The sequence below is a fragment of the Photinus pyralis genome, unplaced genomic scaffold (genome assembly GCF_008802855.1).
Source record: "Photinus pyralis isolate 1611_PpyrPB1 unplaced genomic scaffold, Ppyr1.3 Ppyr1.4_LG6, whole genome shotgun sequence".
Classification (NCBI taxonomy): domain Eukaryota; kingdom Metazoa; phylum Arthropoda; class Insecta; order Coleoptera; family Lampyridae; genus Photinus; species Photinus pyralis.
Window position 1 is genome coordinate 5,169,963 of NW_022170663.1, and position 18,253 is coordinate 5,188,215.

Below are 18,253 nucleotides of genomic sequence, written 5' to 3' on the forward strand. Positions count from 1 at the left end.
CCCCCCTCAGGCCCCGTCGCTCAGTAATCTCAAAAAAGAGTCGCACGGAAAAGTTATAGTTTGTACAAACCAATTTATTTCGATGAGACCTTTCATTAGAATACCATGAAGGGTAGAGCATGTGTTTACCTCCCCCCCCCCCATTTTCTAAATTTTAATTTGGCACCACTAAAGGCATGCGTATGCAAAATCTGAGACCAATTGGTTGTCGTATGTGAAATTTATGCACGTTTTACTTTCAAAACCAGCATCTCAGGAAATAATTCGTGGGGGGGGGGGGGGGGGGGCCTTTTAGACAGAGAAATTTGATGGCCGTCTGGCACACCTTCAAGATATAGACGGACAAAACGCAAACAATAGCACTTTTTTTACATTCTTAAAAAATGCGCTAAATATCGCATAGATAATAGAGGTACAAGTACCAAAATTAAATAGTCTTACCCTTAATGAAGTAAACGCGGTCGCACAAAAGAGCTTTCTTCGAACGATAACAGTCTAAAACAAAAGAAATAAAAGGAGAAACATCATCCCTTACTCAGTGGCTCGGTAAACCGCGTACAAAATCATGTGGATGACGACAATGATTTACAAACAAATAATGACATTAAAATCGAAATATGTCGTTGAAATATTCCTTGAAGAGGAAACTATTCGATAATTACTAAAGTCATTTTAAATCCAGTAGTTTATTCCAGTTGACCCGATGACGCTATGATTGCAGGTTAGCCAAGATTAAATGCTGACTTTGATTTCGCGTTTACCATCCGCTCAAAATTGCAGTCGTGGGACGTATCAGGGGTCTTGATATGAAACTTACGTTAAGCCTTGTAATGAACGTACACTGGTTATACGTAAATTGGTTCCATCCTCCAAATAAAGCGAATCTCCTTAAAAGAAGAAAGCACAAGATAACGAATGGATTTGCAAATGGCTGTCTGCCACTTACGTAATGAGAAATCCTATTATAAATCCTCCAAACCCGAGCAACTCGTCCAAAACAACACCGAGAAATCTCACAGCAGCAGGTGGAATAATAATTCGCTTCATAGTTTGTGATTAAAACCACTTGGATTGTATTGACACACTCCGCTCACTAGAAGTGAATACAGAACCGGAAGAGCCAGGAAAAAATGACTGCGTGGAGCAAACGAAATGACAGATACGATTTATATATAAAGGACCCTTCGTCGTCCGTTGCGAATCGTGTTCGGCGAATAGCTTGTTTTAGAGGTCCAAAAACATGGAAGTCACAGGGTGAAAGGTAGAGACTATACGGCGGATGTTCCAGCGTGTCCCATTGAAATGTTCGGTAGTAGACGATAACTTGTGTGACCATGTCCTCTTCGGTGTGAAACCAGACTGGACCTATGCACGTGTCAGTTCTCTACCAATGGATGGCGCCACCATACCCGTAGTTACGTGGTGCCACCCTACATGTAAGTCACTTACTAGGTCATTTAAATGTACCTAGAGTTACAGTGGTCTCTAACCAAAAATTACAGTGACCATCAAACAAAATAAAAGGTTGTAGGTACTTTTATGTTCTGTTACACTCTAGCAATGCAGCTCGTCCATCCGACTTTAGAATAACCTACTTTAACTAAATCCCTCGTATTTGCTTTAGATGTAGGTACTACGCATAACCTAATACCAAGAAGCAGAAGTAAAAGAATAATCAGATGCAGAGGCAAAGGCAGAGACAGAATCAATATGAAGAAACAGGAAGACACCATCATTCTCAAGGTAACGGAAGCAAGAGACAGAGGTTGTAGCAAAATTCGAAGAAAGAGTAGGCATAGGCGAAAATTGAGCTGGGATGCTGGGAGTTGAAAGGAATATTATGGGAAGAGAAAAAAGGCACAGAAAGCGAATGTGTAACAGTACTGTCGTATACAAGAAGACTTGTGATTGGTCGACGGTCTTCCACGTAAAAATATCTATCTTCTGATCTTTTCGTCAATACGTTCTTAGTTCTGATCCGTCTGAACCCACCATTTTGACTCCAGCGCATTTTTTAACCTTAGGCCCTTTGACGCATTTTCCGGCATACGACTATAGTAATATTAATATTAGCAGATTAGATCGGTTTCAACTCATCGATCGGATGATACACGTTTTTTGGAAAAGGTGGAAATTAGAATACCTCACAACTCTACAGGTACGATCGCAATGGAACACAGAACATAACCCCGTGCAAATTGGCACCATTGTTGTAGTAGAACAGCCAAATACTCCACCATTGCAATGGCCCTTAGGGATTATAGAAAAGATGTATCCTGGAAAAGATCACCATTGCAATGGCCCTTAGGGATTATAGAAAAGATGTATCCTGGAAAAGATCAAGTCGTACGAGTTGTAGACGTCCGTACCAAATATGGTACTTATCGCAGACCAGTTATTAAGGTTTGCCCCTTGCCTTCACAATAGTTTTTTTTTATTTTTTTTATTATTTAACGTTAAATTTAATTGGATATTAATTTTGGATATTTCATTAATTTGTCTCATGAACTTTATAGTTATTTTTGTGTAGCTTTCTGAAGCCTGAATGCAACCTTCATCCCGGGGGGAATGTTGATGCCGATGATTAAATTTCAGTTTCAAATAGTATTATTTTCATTTTTGTGTAGATGGAGTATGCGTTGATTTAATTTTTAGTTTGGGAAATTGTGATACATTATTGATAACATTTTTCAATTCAATAGTTGTTGTTGGTAAAGTGCTATTGCGTGTGAGGTGTCTTGGTCTTTTTTGGCGTCGTCATTGGTAGTGTTGGGCATTCGCTTATCTGTCAATTAATTAAATCTTCTCCATCCTGTTTTCTTCCTTTCCCTCGCCATATTCTCCTTGTATCAGAAAAGAAAAAAAGAAAAAAATAGCAATTGAACGACGACAGGTAAGTGATATATTTTGCCTATTTCAATTAACTAAAACACACAGAATCCTACGTCCACCAAAATTTAGGAATCATAAACGTAAAAATAACCAGGAAGAAAATTTCGTTTAGAAGAAAAAATAAACCCATAAAGAGAGTCTAAAAAAAGCGGCAGGCCACCTCGGTGTGACCCCACGGAGTCATTGGATTTGACCCATTTTCAGTAGGCTTATTACTTGTAGCATATAGGTCAACTGTGCACAGTTTCAACCAAATCGGTCCAAGCGTTTGACAGTTATCGTGTTCACGGACAGACGGACACCATCGACTCCCCTAAAAAGCTTGCATCGCTTTGCTCTGCCGCTTAATAAGGAAATGCCGCCAAACACGCAACTGTTCATGTGCCAACTGTAGTTACCTACCTGCAACTAAAGAAGTTGTTACGAACACCAGAAAATTCCGATTACTTTCGAAGATATATCAGAAAAACAACAATCTGCCGATTTCGACTTTATTTTCTCTAATTCTGATGTTATGCAGATACAAAAAAAAAACACTTTCTCATTGCCAGTATTTCAGATCCACAAGATGGCGTTGCGAGAAATCATCATCTTTGAATATAAAATTTTATATTCAAAGTCATCATCAACTCTATTTTTTTATATGGTCCGTAGAAAAAAGTATATACAGGATGTCCCATTAATAATGGTCACAGGTCATATTTATGGAACCGTTAATTGCACAGCTTCGGGAAAAAATTTTTATCAAAATGGGTCAAGAGAAATCGCTGTGAAATTTGTTGATTGTGATGTAAAAGATATGTGTCGAGGGATAGGTGTCGACCTATAAAAGTAAAGTTGGTTGTTCTGAGATAACCGTCAGGTCATACGCGTTAAGCCGCGAACGAAGTAACTCGACACCCTGAAAATTACCGTGGGGTGTGTTTTATTTGTGAAAATAGAATTCGCGCATGGAAGTGAGGTAGGATTAAGTTAACTGCCTGCAAGTTAGGACAGAGTGGTTTTATGTACTGGTGAAATTGGTGTGATCTGTAACTCCCATTTGTATTACAGTAGAACCCCGATGATCCGTGTCATGCAGATATTTCAGGGGGTGATAGTACTCGTCAAAATAAGAAAAATGTAACCATATGCAACTAACTATTTTGAAATTGTAGAGATCCTAAAAAATAATTGATGTATCAAATTTGAAACAATTATCCCAGAACGTAAGAGCGGCAACGCAAAGTACGAGATTTTGAAAAACGGTTTTCACTGGCCTCTTTGGATGTTATTTTGTTACTTTTTTATAAAGAAAAAGTCATACCATTCCATTTGATTTTTTTTATTTTTTTTTACCCATAAAACGCCCTCAGTGCCTGCTGAGAACCCAGTTACTACACAACTTAGGTGTCCTACATGACGATCACGATCTTAGTGCACTTCGAGTGTCCCCGAGTGACAGATTCTCGCGGGAAACTTAAGCGAGAATATTCAAATAGACAGCCATGTTAGTTTGGCATTCCCGCTACTACAGAATATGGTCAAATATTCCGGTGTGACTTGAAGTTGGCGTTAGCCCGGCAAGATAGAAGGAGGCTAAGATCATTACATCTTTTTAAAAATGTAAAAACAAGTTTTAGTTTATTATGGGAAATTTAAAGAAAATGCAATTTTAACATATTTAAGATGGCAGTTACGCCCTCTGGTGGTCATTTTTAGAACTTGAAAATATTTTCCAGCGATTCTTCATGACCGATTTACCCAAAAAAATTTTTACCCCTAAGTCGACGAACGGTTCCCGAGATATGGTCGAGGAACAGTCTTATTGGTATATTATTGGCTTGACACTGTAGTAAAAACTTGAGGGGAGATGTTAGCTATCATGACCTGTGCACAGGAGAACCTCTGTAGAGGTTAGCGTAGGTATGTGTAGTGCCCTGTCAGAAGGAAGGTTCCGATCGGCTACGGCGCTAGATTACAGGCGACGACGTGTAGATAGATTAGGTGAGTGCAGTGGAGTAAGTTTAATCTGAGTCCCAGCTCACTGCGGAATAAGGGGAAACTAAGGGTCAGACGAACTGGCTCGTGAAGACAGTGGCGGGGGCTTCGTCGAGCCTACCCCAGGAAGTGCTCTCTCCGTTCACGACGCGCTCTGCAAACGGTCGCTTGACGAATGCTTCTTTTCGACAATCAATTAATCAATCAGTCAATAAAGCGAGGTCTATTTTAATTTAATACAGATGAAATAGCAATGGCGTTAGTGATGAAAGAATGGTGGGCTGGTCAGGACTTTTGCCCTTATTTTAACTCATATTTATAGGTACCACAATTTTCAGCTTTGACAAAATAAGCGCTTTCACCGATGTATAAATACTTACCTCTGCGCTTTCATAAGCTTTCTGGCATTCAATATTCGGTAACGAAATACGTATTCAACTCATTTACTCGTCCCAAATATACTACACGAAATAAAATTCCACGAGATTATTACTTTATATAGGTAGCTAATTCCCGTTCAGCTTCCTTACTTTACCTAAATAAAAAGAAACCAACTTTTGGGTTATAAAAGTAACTGAAACAATTAATTTCCTTTCAATGGAAACATCTCGAATTCAGAGTGACTTTAAAAAATTCGGGCTTTTCTTATGACTTAAGGCTATTGCAGGTTTGTTGGGTCAAAGAGAGGCACACACATTCATATATTTGTATTCAGTATATGTATCACAAGTTATGATTATGCATAATTATATAAAAGTGGACAATACAGTACAAAAAGTACAAAATTATTATAAAAAGCTACATCCCTAATATGGACAGACATTTTTATCTCATCTTCATAGTATGAACAGTCAGTAATGTCTAACATTATTAAAAACTCCTAAATATTATACTAAGTTTAACTCTATTATATAAGTATGATGTATAATAAATAGTTACAATATGAAGGATAGATTACATCACGGTTTTGTCGTACATTCCTCATAGAAGCTTTATCAGAATTACATTCGTTCTATATACTTACCTAAATTTCATTAATAATTAATAATACTATACACATAAGTGCACAATTGTACGTGTATAAAGCTACAACGCAAAGCTTAAATATATCTGGAGATCTCCATACATTGATTTCTCACACACATCTCAAAATGACACCATTTTGAAACATCGATTCATCTTCTTTCATTTGGCAGTGTGTGGTGGCTCAAATAATTAATGTACAGAATTGGTTTCGTTAACGAAGATGGTTTGTCGCAATTGATATGCTTCTTTTTTTTACATTAAAAACTAGAGATATGTACAACTAATGCTAATCTCTCTCATTTATTAGAAAACTATAAATAAATAAGTACAAGCATTGGGAGTAGAAAAGGGACAGACATTCGACTCGAACACACGATAAATTCTTTGCAAGTAAGGCGGGCAATTTTTTTTATAATGGAAGCGTTTTCTTCTCTCTCTCTCTCATCATTTTAACATATTGCTCTAAAGTGTCTCTATAATCTAATAGTTAAAATTTGGTTTACGCCTGAGCTATACATAAAACTATTTACATTGACTTTAGAATTTTTTCAGTTTCTTTTACCAGATCTTCAAACGACGGCCTCTCCTGCGGGTTTATATTCCAACACGTTTCCTGCAAAAGTTATAACGATTAGTATAGGTAGGCGACGGTAGACGACAGCAGTACTTGTAGTTTTTGAAGATCATCAGGTGTATTCTTGTGCGATTTCCAATCGAGCGCCTTCTCCTTGAGCTTTGCCAGGAACGTGGTATCGTTAATTTTCGGAAAGGGAAGTTCGCCCTGACTGAACACCTCCAAAATGACAACCGCGAAAGCGTAAACGTCACTCTTCGTCGAGTATTCGTCCTCGTAAACCGCCTCGTAGGGCAACCACCGCAGCGGTATGATCTAAAAGGAATAGGTGGCGAAAAAAAGTGCAAACTAAATTGGTAAAACGTACGTTATTGATATGCTTGCAATATTCTTGGCTATAAGGTTCCTTGGTGAGCCGCGGTAGGGCGACTTTGGCGGTCAGCGTTGACGTGATTAGGCAATTTCGCGCGGCCAGATCTCGATGGACGAATCGTGCCGCCGACAGGTGCTCCATGCCTCTCGCCAGATGGTGAATTACGGCGACGGATTGTACCGGTGTTAGGCTCTGAGATGTACCCTTTCGGGTTGCTGTCAGAAATTGTTTCAGGTCGCCCTAAAATTTGATCGATTGATGTCTATTAAATTTTATTGTTTGAAATCCTTTTCATTTTTGGTGTAAATGTTTGCTGAATTTATGGTTATGGTTATTCATTTAAATAATTATATGAAAATTATACAATTTTTTGATGTTTGTATGGGGCATGGGCTGGTATGTAAACTAACACCTTTCGCCGTTAAGAGACAATCGCATGAATGGTAACCAAACTAACTACGACATCTAAAGCTGTGACGGATCTCGAATCTCAATTGTACGTTTGAAAATTCCGCACGAAGACCAAGGTTATAAGTAGGGAATGCAATCCCGCGGCAAAATTTCGATTCCGCAAAGTTTTAAATATATTGGGAAGTATGCAATTTTGTGCGGTTAACCGAATATTCTCGAATCAATCATATCGTATTTCCCGGAAAGGATGCGTCCCATCCGCTTTTTCCGCCTCCATGTTTATCTGGATTTCAAGAATATCCATAATTAATACAGCCATACTGTACTACTAAAGTCTTTATAAACCATCGACGAGTATATATAGGGTGTCTTAAATTGAGTAGGATACCGTTATTGTTATACATTCGGAAAGTTGTGTAGTTTTTGATGCTGGTAAATATTCTGATGCGATATTTTGAAAAAAATAAATCGTTTCGTAGATCATTGGAAAAAAGTGACAATCGCTATTTTTAAAAAGGTAAATATTTTAGTAACAAAGAGGGCTATCGAAGAAATTTACTAATAAAAGTTGCAAGATTCAATGGGATAATTTCAATGAACGTAGAAAAAACATTTTCAAAATGGCGGTTTTCGAGTTATTGACATCAACTTCTTTATTTTAAATGGACGCCATATTGGATTTGTACGTCATTAGACAGAGAAAAAATTACAAAACCAGCGATACTCAGTATTTCATTTGTATTTGTCATAGTTCCATAGCTGACTGTGATTGAAACCAATTTCATTCGTTTATTAATTGTCTCGCATAGTCACCATCGACACGACCAGGGAATTACTGCCATCAGAAATAGTTACATTGTAAACTTCAAGGCAAAAATGCAAGGTGGATTCCCAAATGAAATATTAAATGTTTGTATCACTGGTTTTGTAATTTTTTTCTCTGTCTAATGACGTACAAATCCAATATGGCGTCCATTTAAAATAAAGAAATTGATGTCAATATCTCAAAAACCGCCATTTTGCAAAATGTTTTTCTACGTCTATTGAATTTATTCCATCGAATCTTGCAACTTTTATTTGAAACTTTTTTTGTTGTTTTTGAAACTTAATTTTTGCAATAACTATTTTAGAACATTTTTTATTTCAATAAGGGTGTTTTTTAGCACTAAAAATTGATCTGCTTACCCAATCTGTATACTCGAGGATCATGTAATGTGGCTCCACCTCTCGACACAACCCCCACAACTTCGCAACGTTCTCGTGCGACACCTTGGAGAGGAGATCGATTTCCCTTTTAAATTCGGTCAGGGCCGCCTCGTCTTTGGTGTGCGTGAGCGACTTCACCATCACCGTCAGATCCTTGTCCTCGCCCGACAAACTTGCGTTCGAGCCGCGTTTGTCGCTCACTGGCACTGCGCTCTTCGGCAAGAAGGCGATCAGTATGTCACCAAACTCGCCGCGCCCGATCAGCTTCAGGTCTTTCAGGTGCGATCGAGAGAGCAGGATCTTGTCGTAGCTCGATTTCGATTTTTTCGACTGGGCGGAGCTCTGCGAGTGCGCCGTCTCCGTGCCGTCGCTCTTCTGGCCCTCCTTGTGCGCGTTTTTCAGGCCGTCCTTGTCGGGCTGCGACGATCCGGGCGCGACCCCGTTCGGCGCCTCTTTCAGTTCGGTGTGGTCGACGTCGCCGTTTTCGATTTTGGCACCGTCCGCTATGGGCAGCTTGCGGGACCTGCGCCGGTAGCGGCACCATATCATGAGGCCAATGACTAGGATTATGTACGCAGTCGCCACCGACATTGTTATGAGCACCGCCTTTGTTACAGTTGAATCTTCCGCCTCGTTTCCTTCCGGGTGGTAACCCTCGCGTGCTGTAAAAGAGCAAGTTTATGCATGGAAATGTAACCAGTGCACACCAAGAATCACAAAAGGGAATTAATTAATAACTGACGATTAGTGGTAAAAGTAGTCTGAGGGTTCTGATAACGCTCAAGAAGCGCCATTCAATTTGTTTGTCGTTCTTTGGGCTGCAACAGTTTATTCAGTTTTAAACGAAGGATAAACTTATCGCGTAGAGCATCAGTCAACGTAAACAATTTTCGGACGACGCATTATCTTAATGGCAAACAATTTTGGATTAAGTACTTAAAATTTAAGTGTATGAAGTAGAAATGGATACTTTCCGTTTTCTGTAAAAAAAAAAACAGAGTTACATAAATTGACGAATGTGCCTGGCCAGTAAGGACACTAAAACAGCCCCCAACGCGTCGTCATCTTCAAAATTTCCCCGGAGTCTCCAATTGCAAGACACTTAGCTATACCTGACTAGTCGTCTGTCAACCGCCCAGTTATCTAGACAATCCGCAATTGGGGTTTAAGGTCAAGGCCGGGCAAAAAAAAACTAATCGGACCAAACCAAAACCCAAAGAAGCCTCTGGTAGAACATTAAAAACACCCACCAAGGTGACTCCAAGGGAAGTTGAGGAAAGCCCAACCAGACGAGCAATAAGCCTAGTCATGGCTCAATTAAAGTGAAACGAAAGGTGAAAAACACCAGCAGGGTTACGAAAGGGGACGTCCCTTATACACCTTCAGCGCCCTGTTCATCAAAGACAATCTATACGTGGCCCTTATACAGGAACCGTGGCTTGATAACTCCCTTATCAAGGGTTACCTATGCTAATTCTGCAGAGACTCTGAAGGGGCAACAATTGTCCCAGGGCAGCGGTTTTCGTAAAGCCGAAACTAATAACCCTTTCCTTATTCAGAGTTCATAACAAAAGACCTAGTGACTTTAGTGGTCGAAGAGCCAATCAGCACCGGTGCAAAATAGTGTGTGCTTTGGGGAGAAGGAGGCAGCAATGCCTCCGCCACCGGAGGTACGAAGGCTGAGCAGATGCTGTAAGGAGCAGGTGCTGCATCTTCTTATCAAATGTGACGCCAACTCCCAGATAGTCAGAGGAACTAGAGATACTCAATCAGGGCAATCAGACAACATTTGTAACCAGAAACAGGAAAGAAGTCCTAGATGTTACAATTTCCTCCTCCTTCCCAGCAGGCAGATTAGTGTGATAGAGAGTCTGTGATGAGTCTTGCTCTATCAATCCGCAGACAAATATGTTTTAGTTGAAAGTAATAGTAGGGAAACAAAATAAACCAAACATTGTACGAGGACTTATTGAAAAGCAACACCGCAGGACTCTGCATGACGGTGATCGATCAAGTTGATCTAGAACGACTTGCCACACTATTCACTGATACCCTTCTCTCCTCCTCTGAGAACAGCTGTCCGCTGAAGCGGGTTACAACAAATAGAAACGCTAGAACGTCCCTCACTGGGTACAGTAAGGCGATTCGGAAGGCAAAAAGAGCCTCTTGGGAAAGATTCTGTGAGACGATAGAAGAAATTCCCACAGCCTCTCGCCTACGGAAGATCCTTTCAAAAGAGAAACTCGTTGGGGACAATGGTGGGATCAGACGGGGAACGCACCAGCCTAACTAGAGAGACTTTCCGGGTTCCTTTGTCAGAGGGAGGACATCAGAAGGTCCCCATCTTTCCGTCCTACCAACAGATTCGACTACAGTCTTAAAGGTAAGTTCATAGCTCTCCGTTCATACGTTTCCGTTTGTCCGTTAGCCAATCAGAAGACAGCAAATTTTTAAATCGTACGTCGTCCGTTTACGACGGAAAAGTTGGTTGAAGTTGAACATTTACGTTTCCGTTGGTCGGTTTTTAACAAGAGTGAGGTTATGTTGGGTACGTTAACAGTGTTCGCCTATTCGTTCTTCACGGTAATAATCAGATAGCAACGTGTTCTTACTTTCGTACTATTTTTACATACTGAAAATCACGGAGGGTACAGTACAAAATAAAATTTAGGTTATGGTTATACGTTGCAAATGTACACTGTGGACGGATTGCTATGAACCTTAACAAAATGTACTATCCGTTTGACGGATCAACGCAACAGATGAACGGAGAGCTATGAACCCACCTGTAGGCCCGGTTGTGTACAATGTCAGATTTGAGAAATACGATTGGCCAACTTGTGAAATATTAGCCAATCAAATCCTTTAACCCACAATTCTACCCAATTCTATCTACCTATAAACTGAAGTTTAAACTGACATTATACAACCGGGTCTTAGTGGTCGTATATTTACACCAAAAAGGGTCCATTGCACGTGCGACACGTGGAGGTGACCTTGGAAAGTCGCGTCACGTGGGTAAAAATGGTTTCATTGGCCTTGGCTAACCTCGTGTGTAAACACGCCAAAAAATGAGGTCGTCGACCTTGGATTACTTCAAGCGTGTAATTTGGTAACGCAAAAATGGGGTCATTCACCTTGTACACCCTTGACATTGTAATTAGACACCACATAAAAATGACATCATTCATGATGGACATCAGGATGTTGGATGATCTCCGACATGTAATTTGACACCACAGTAGAATGGGAAATTGACCAGCAGAAATGTAATTGACCACCACAAAAGATGAGGTCATTGAACTTCTACGACCTTTATACAATTATGGGCCGGCCGATTCTCCTTATAACAGGGACTGAGACATTAACACCCATCCTAGTACAACTTTTTAGGGGGATAGCTACCCCTTAAGCTATATTACAAATGTTACATCAGTGGCTATATCCCCACATCAAAGACTGGTGGGAGGTAGGTGCGGTTTTCATTCCTAAGATAGGCGAGAAGTCCAGGGTCCAACCGTAGCCTACCGATAGAACTAGCCGTGACACTCATCCCCACTATTGCGTTGACGTCACAACTGACGGCGGCCGTCATATCGACTTTTAATGTAATTAATTCCAAGTAGTTTAATGTTGTACACTTAAATTAACTGTATTCGAACAGAATAAGTAAGAAAATGCCAAACACGTGCTGCGTCCCTGGTTGCAAAAGCAATTATAGTTCAAGAGACAAGGTTCCTTACGGTTTTTCGTTTTTCGAAAAATGAAGACGATCAAAAAAAGTGGTTAAGATGTATTCGCCAGGACAATTTGGAAATTACTAGTTACTCCAGGGTTTGTACAAAGCATTTCCCCAGCATTTTCATTATTCGGGTAGACAAGATGACTAGATAAGACGATACAGTATTAACAGTTCCACGAGGCCAGATTAAACTTGCCGAAGACACGTACCCCACCATTTTTGAAAATCAGCCATCATATATATGAAAAGGATGTAAATGATGAGTAACGGGAAAATATAGACCTATGCAACTACAAATGACCGAAAACCTGTAGTCTCTAGATGGTCCAGGGGCTGAGATCTCGATGGAACAGACAGATAGGCAGACGACGGAATAACGAGCACATAAGCGTACCTCAACTTCGTTTTGTTACGCTAAAAAAGGCAGATGTGTGTATTAGAATGTTTAAATTTTATTTGTTTTCAGCTCGGTTTTCAGTGAGTATTTGTTGTATATGTACGTATTTAATAAAATTTTTGCATAATAACACGTGTCTATAATTAGGAAACAACATATAACATTCCTGCGGCTCAAAATAAGTAATTACTAAATGTTTTCGCGTTAAATGAGTATGCACGCGAATCAAATTGCATTTAAACACATAGTATCGCGTTGCAGTGGCCCATCTCCAGTTGTGACGTCACCAAATCAATGTCACGGCTAGATCTATCGGTAGGCTACGGTTCAACCCAAGAGCTACTGACATATCAGCCTATTTCGTTTCGTCCTTCATTTTTAAAACGAGGGAGACGATGAGGCAGAATAGGGCAATACATCAACCAACATGCATAGGTACCAAAGGGGACGCTGTACGAAGCAGCAAGAGACAAAGCTATATCGGTCATACATAGACCTGGTCACTGCACACGGGCCGTTGAGTGGGGTAGTTGGGGATCACACATATCACTTCTGCTTAGAGGAGGAAAAGGCGCAGTGGAATACATTGTCTGCTGGTGTGAGGCTGCCTTTGGAAAGAGATCACAATCTGGGGGGAGGCTCCTCAGCAGGTCAGGGTATTTTAAGAGTTGCCATTAATCTGAAAAGGCCTTTGATATTCTTCAGTCTCAATTTAAAGCCTTTAGTTTACATGCTCAGTGTTTAAAGGAATGCCTTACGAAGCTCTTAAGGGTCTTTGAAACTCTTTATATAATATTATTCTGTGTTCAAGGTATTGCCTTTGTAAGTTGTTTGTGAAGGTTTTAAGAAATTTCTACATAAATATGTTGTTTTCCAGTTTACAGTACTCCTTTGTTGCAAGCGCTGGTTTTGCCTGCCATCCCGCAATATGAATTACTGACCGATTTACGTGTTTTATTTATATTTAGATACAGTATGTTCCCTTAGGGATGATATTCAATACAAGTATGCAAAACTACTTTTTCATTTATAATTGAATTTATTGCAGCACATTTCCCTTTTGTTTGCATCATGAATATGTTACTGTTTATTTACAGGGTGCTTCAGCTGGGGGCGAGTGACGTACGTTAGGTGGGTGATTGTTACATATTGCACTTGACATTGAGAATTACTTAATTACTTTATACTAATATTTTGCCACGACATGTTCCTTTGCTTTGTTGTAATGTGATACTTAACGATATGCTCCTACTATTTATTTGAACCGGGTGATTATGATTATTAATATTTGGCAGGGTGACTTGTTTCGAATATGTACTGCGCTAAAGTTCATAACTGACATACGCAGAGATATATATTTTATGTACTGTTCTTTTTGTGCCTTAGAAAAGAGCCACCTTGCCGATATTGCTAATCATTGCGTTGAGTCGACCCTTGGCATGTAGTGTCTGAATATTGGGTTTGTGTTAATCTTTGTTATGCCAGTGCAAATATGTCAACTGTCAAAGCCTACATGAATGTTATATATTTTGTTTATCTCTGGTTTATGATTATTATGCGTGCGAGTTTGCCGATGGTTGCTCTCACTTTTGTGGTTTTTGGTGTTGCACCCATATATGCGCTAGTTTTACGCCAATATGTACATACTGTGGACAATAAGACGGATTTCTTTCCGATTCAGACCGGCACTGCTTCCAGCCGTGCACCCGTAGTTATTTTCGTCCTCCCTGTGCACCTCTTTAATGTACAGTGTGCCGTTATCCAAAACTTGAAAGCGAGAACGATTGAAGTCGTTCATCTGCAAGTTCTTGTCCCAGTGGATCGTCGGTTTCGGATCCCCGTCGGCCACGCAGTCCAACATTACCGAGAAGCCCTCGATCGCCTCCGTCGGATTGTGGGAGAGTAGCGTGAACTTCGGCGCCACTACGGAAAAATCAACAGATATTAATTGCTCCTTCCACCGACTCCACGACTTACCGACAACATCAATCGTTAACGTAACGTTAATAGTGCCCTGGGTGTTACTCGCGAAGCACGTGTATCTGCCTTTATCTTCGCTTAGGACCCCATTAAAGTGGAGAGTTCCGTTCGTGTCGGCGATGTGCGCGTCGAAACCGTCCCCCTTCCCGTCCTTCTCCCAGCGTATCGTCGGCGGCGGCGTTCCCTGGGCCTTGCAGTGAATTTTCGCCGTGCTCCCCAACTCCAACTTTTTATTTACGGGAGGAGGCGAAAACTTCAGTATCTCTGAAATTTCACGCGTTGCAACCATGGGCGGCGATCGACGTGGAGGAACTCACCGATCACTGAAATTGTCGCGGATTTCGACACGAGCGGCTCGAATCCCGCCGTCGTAATCTCGCAAACGTAGTCGCCACGATCGGACGGTTTCGTGGAATAAATGACAAGGGTGCCGTTTTGCTTGAACGCTCGTATCCGTTGGTGCGAGGTGGTCTCCTCGTCGTAGTCGTGCTTAAGAACTTTCCCGTCTTTCTTCCATTTGACCACGGTGTATTGTTCGGATGCATTGTCGACATCGTGGAGGCAGGTCAACACCGATTTCTTATTTTCTTCAACCGCCATACTGTTAGGGCCCTCTATGATGGATGGTTTTCCTAAAAAAAAGTAGCAAAATGTTAAAACAAGTAAAAAGGTTTTCGCCCTAAAGCGCATTTTCCATGAATGATCAGTACTTCTCAAAAGGCCATAGCTATGTGCGCTGTGATTTTCTTTACTAGAGGCATCTATGGTTAAAATTTCAAATAAATATCTCCATAAACAAAAAAGTTGGCATTTTGCAGTCTGCGCATGCGTGGATTTGTTTTTTAATATGTGCGATATGTTTACTTTTCCTAATGACATTTGTAGTTTTCGATTTTTACTAATGTGATATGTTTTTCTTTACTAGAAACATTTATGGTTAAAATTTGGGACTGACTGCGCATGCGCACATCTAATTTTTGGAATATCAGTTATGTTTGCCTTTAACAGGAGCATCTATGATTAAAATTTCAAAAAGATATCTCGATAAATAACAGTTGATATTAAGCATCCTGCGCATGTGCGCATTAATCTGATGTTTACAATATGCGATACGTTTGCTTACACTAAAAGCAACTTTGGCTACAATTTCAAAGAAATACCTCCATAAATAAGAAAGTTGCCATTGCGCAGTCTGCGCATGCGCACATCTGATTTGTACTATATGCGATATGTTTGCCTTCTCCAGAAATATCTGTGGTTAAAATTTCAACAAAATATATTAATAAATAAGAAAGTGGACATTGCGCAGCCTGCGCAGTGCGCATGCGCACATTAATCTGATGTTTACAATATGCGATACGTTTGCTTACCAGGCTCAGACTCACGATAAAAAACGCATCAAAACAAAAATCGAAATCACAAGAACATCCATTTACAAAAATGGGGTCCGGAGCCAAATGATTCAGGAACAGAATCAGAAACAGCTAGAGAAGAACCACTGTCATAGTACGATCAGACCTAAAACCAGAATTGGAATCACTTCAACAATAAAAATCATAACCAAAATCATGATTTACGTTAAGATCAGGATCAAGGTCCATCTTAGAATGAAAAGTCGACGCTGAGCCAAAGTAATAAAAGGATTCTTTTCGATTCTTGATCCGAATGCGATTCTGATCTTTATCCTGCACTGGACAATGACTTAATCATAACGCTTGTTTTGATCCTAATCCCTATTATAATTCTGATTGACAGTGAGTGTGGTTATGATTCTGATTCGAAATTGGATTCTGATTCTGATTCAAAATTGAATGTGGATTATGATTCTGAAATTTTGGTTATATGTTCTGACTTTAGATTATGGTCTTGAATTAGTGCGCCGATCATGTTTTCTGCTTCTTATTCGGAATCTATTGTGGATTGTGATTCCGATTGTGATACTGATTCAGCGTACTATGTTTGATGGCCCTAATTCCGCCTTTTACCCAGGAACTTATTCCTGATGTAATTTTGACTTTTTGACTCTTTCTTCGAATCTGCATCTTGTTATTGTATTGTCTCTGGCTCATTCCTGGATGTGAATTTGGATCATATTTTGGTTTTGATCGTGACTCTGAGATAATGATTCTGGCAAGGGCATTGGACCTTATTTTGATTCTCAGTATCTTTCTAGGTTTGTAATTTACTCTGACTAGAGATTTGGTCCAGTCTGATGATTCTGGTCCTTGATCTGAATTTTGTTATTATTGGGATTCGGACTATAATATTTGACTTTTCTCTGCCACAACCACCAGAATCACTATCACAGTCGGAGGGTGAAAGGTCATTTCAAAAACCAGAATCAACATCAGTATTAACAGAATCAAATTGTAGATCTACAATAAAGGTCAAGGAGCAGGATTAAGTTCAGGACCACGGTCAAAAACAAGGTCAGAATTAGGGGAAAAGTAGGAGAGGATCTACTGGAATCACAACCGACACCATCAGAACCAGACTAAAACCGCAATATCCACCTGGATTATCGTAATCAGAATCATAAACTTATGTAGGATGTAGTGTCCGACTTATATTCAGTCATATGTTCAGAATCTAGATCTGAATGACAATCAAAGTTATGATCCGGATTAGATTCAAGAGTAGCATCAAAATCATGGTTCGAATCGAAACCATGGTCACAGATCGGGTCACTATGCGGATTAAGTTTACAACCAAGGCAAAAGTCAAATTCCGGGTCAGACTCACGATAAAAAACTGCATCAAAACAAAAATCGAAATCATAATAACATCCATAACAAAAATTAGGTCCGGAGCCATATGATTCAGGAACAGAATCAGAAATAACTAGAGAAGAATCAACAAATCTAGTTCAGAATTACAATCGGAACCACTTTCATAGTACAATCAGACCTAAAACCAGAATCGGAATCACTTTAACAATGAAAAGCATAACTAAAATCATGATTTACGTTAAGATCAGGATCAAAGTCCATCTTAGAATGAAAAGTCAACTCTGAGCCAAAGTAATAAAAACGCTTCCTTTCGATTTTTGATACGTATGCGATTCTGATCTTGATAATGATGATTCTGATTCAAAATTAAATGTGGATTATGATCCTGATATTTTGATTATGATGTTCCGACATTAAATTATGGTCTTGAATCAGTTCGCCGATCATAATGTTTTTCGTCTCTTATTGTGAATCTATTTTGACTTGGGATCATGATTATTATGATTCCGATTGCGATACTGATTCAGGATTCTGTCTGATGGCCCTAATTCTGAATTTATTCCTGATCTAATTTTGACTTTGGCTTTAAGTTTGACCTTTACCTGAGCCTTGGTCCTCATATCAACGCTGATCTTTACGCAAGTTTTGATTCTGATTTTGCTGTTGATATGGATTCGTACGCATGGTATGATTCTGATTTTGTTGTTGATATTAGGTATAAATTTGGCTCTCACACTAAACATGACGATGAATATGATTATGATTCTATAGATGTAAATTTGATTGTGGATTTGAAGTGGATCTAAAGTTGGATCATATTTCGATTTTGATCGTAACTCAGAGATTCTGATTCTGAGAATCTTCAGAATCTAAATCAAAATGACAATCAAAATTATGATTCGGATTAGAATCAAGAGTAGCATCAAAATCATGATTCAAATCG

General features: G+C 39.7%; 1 protein-coding gene across 1 annotated transcript in view; it reads right to left on the bottom strand.

The window, feature by feature from the left end:
- Positions 1 to 5,566: 5,566 nt before the first annotated feature.
- LOC116174745 (tyrosine-protein kinase-like otk) overlaps positions 5,567 to 18,253 on the bottom strand; it is a 71,847-nt gene continuing 59,160 nt past the window's right edge. The window contains exons 10-16 of the mRNA XM_031492719.1: positions 14,899 to 15,213; positions 14,579 to 14,845; positions 14,249 to 14,524; positions 8,442 to 9,124; positions 6,840 to 7,085; positions 6,566 to 6,787; positions 5,567 to 6,511 (exon numbers count right to left, since the gene is read on the bottom strand). Coding sequence (XP_031348579.1) covers positions 6,425 to 6,511; positions 6,566 to 6,787; positions 6,840 to 7,085; positions 8,442 to 9,124; positions 14,249 to 14,524; positions 14,579 to 14,845; positions 14,899 to 15,213 — 2,096 coding nt within the window. The 3' untranslated portion in view covers positions 5,567 to 6,424. The remainder of the gene's footprint in view (positions 6,512 to 6,565; positions 6,788 to 6,839; positions 7,086 to 8,441; positions 9,125 to 14,248; positions 14,525 to 14,578; positions 14,846 to 14,898; positions 15,214 to 18,253) is intronic.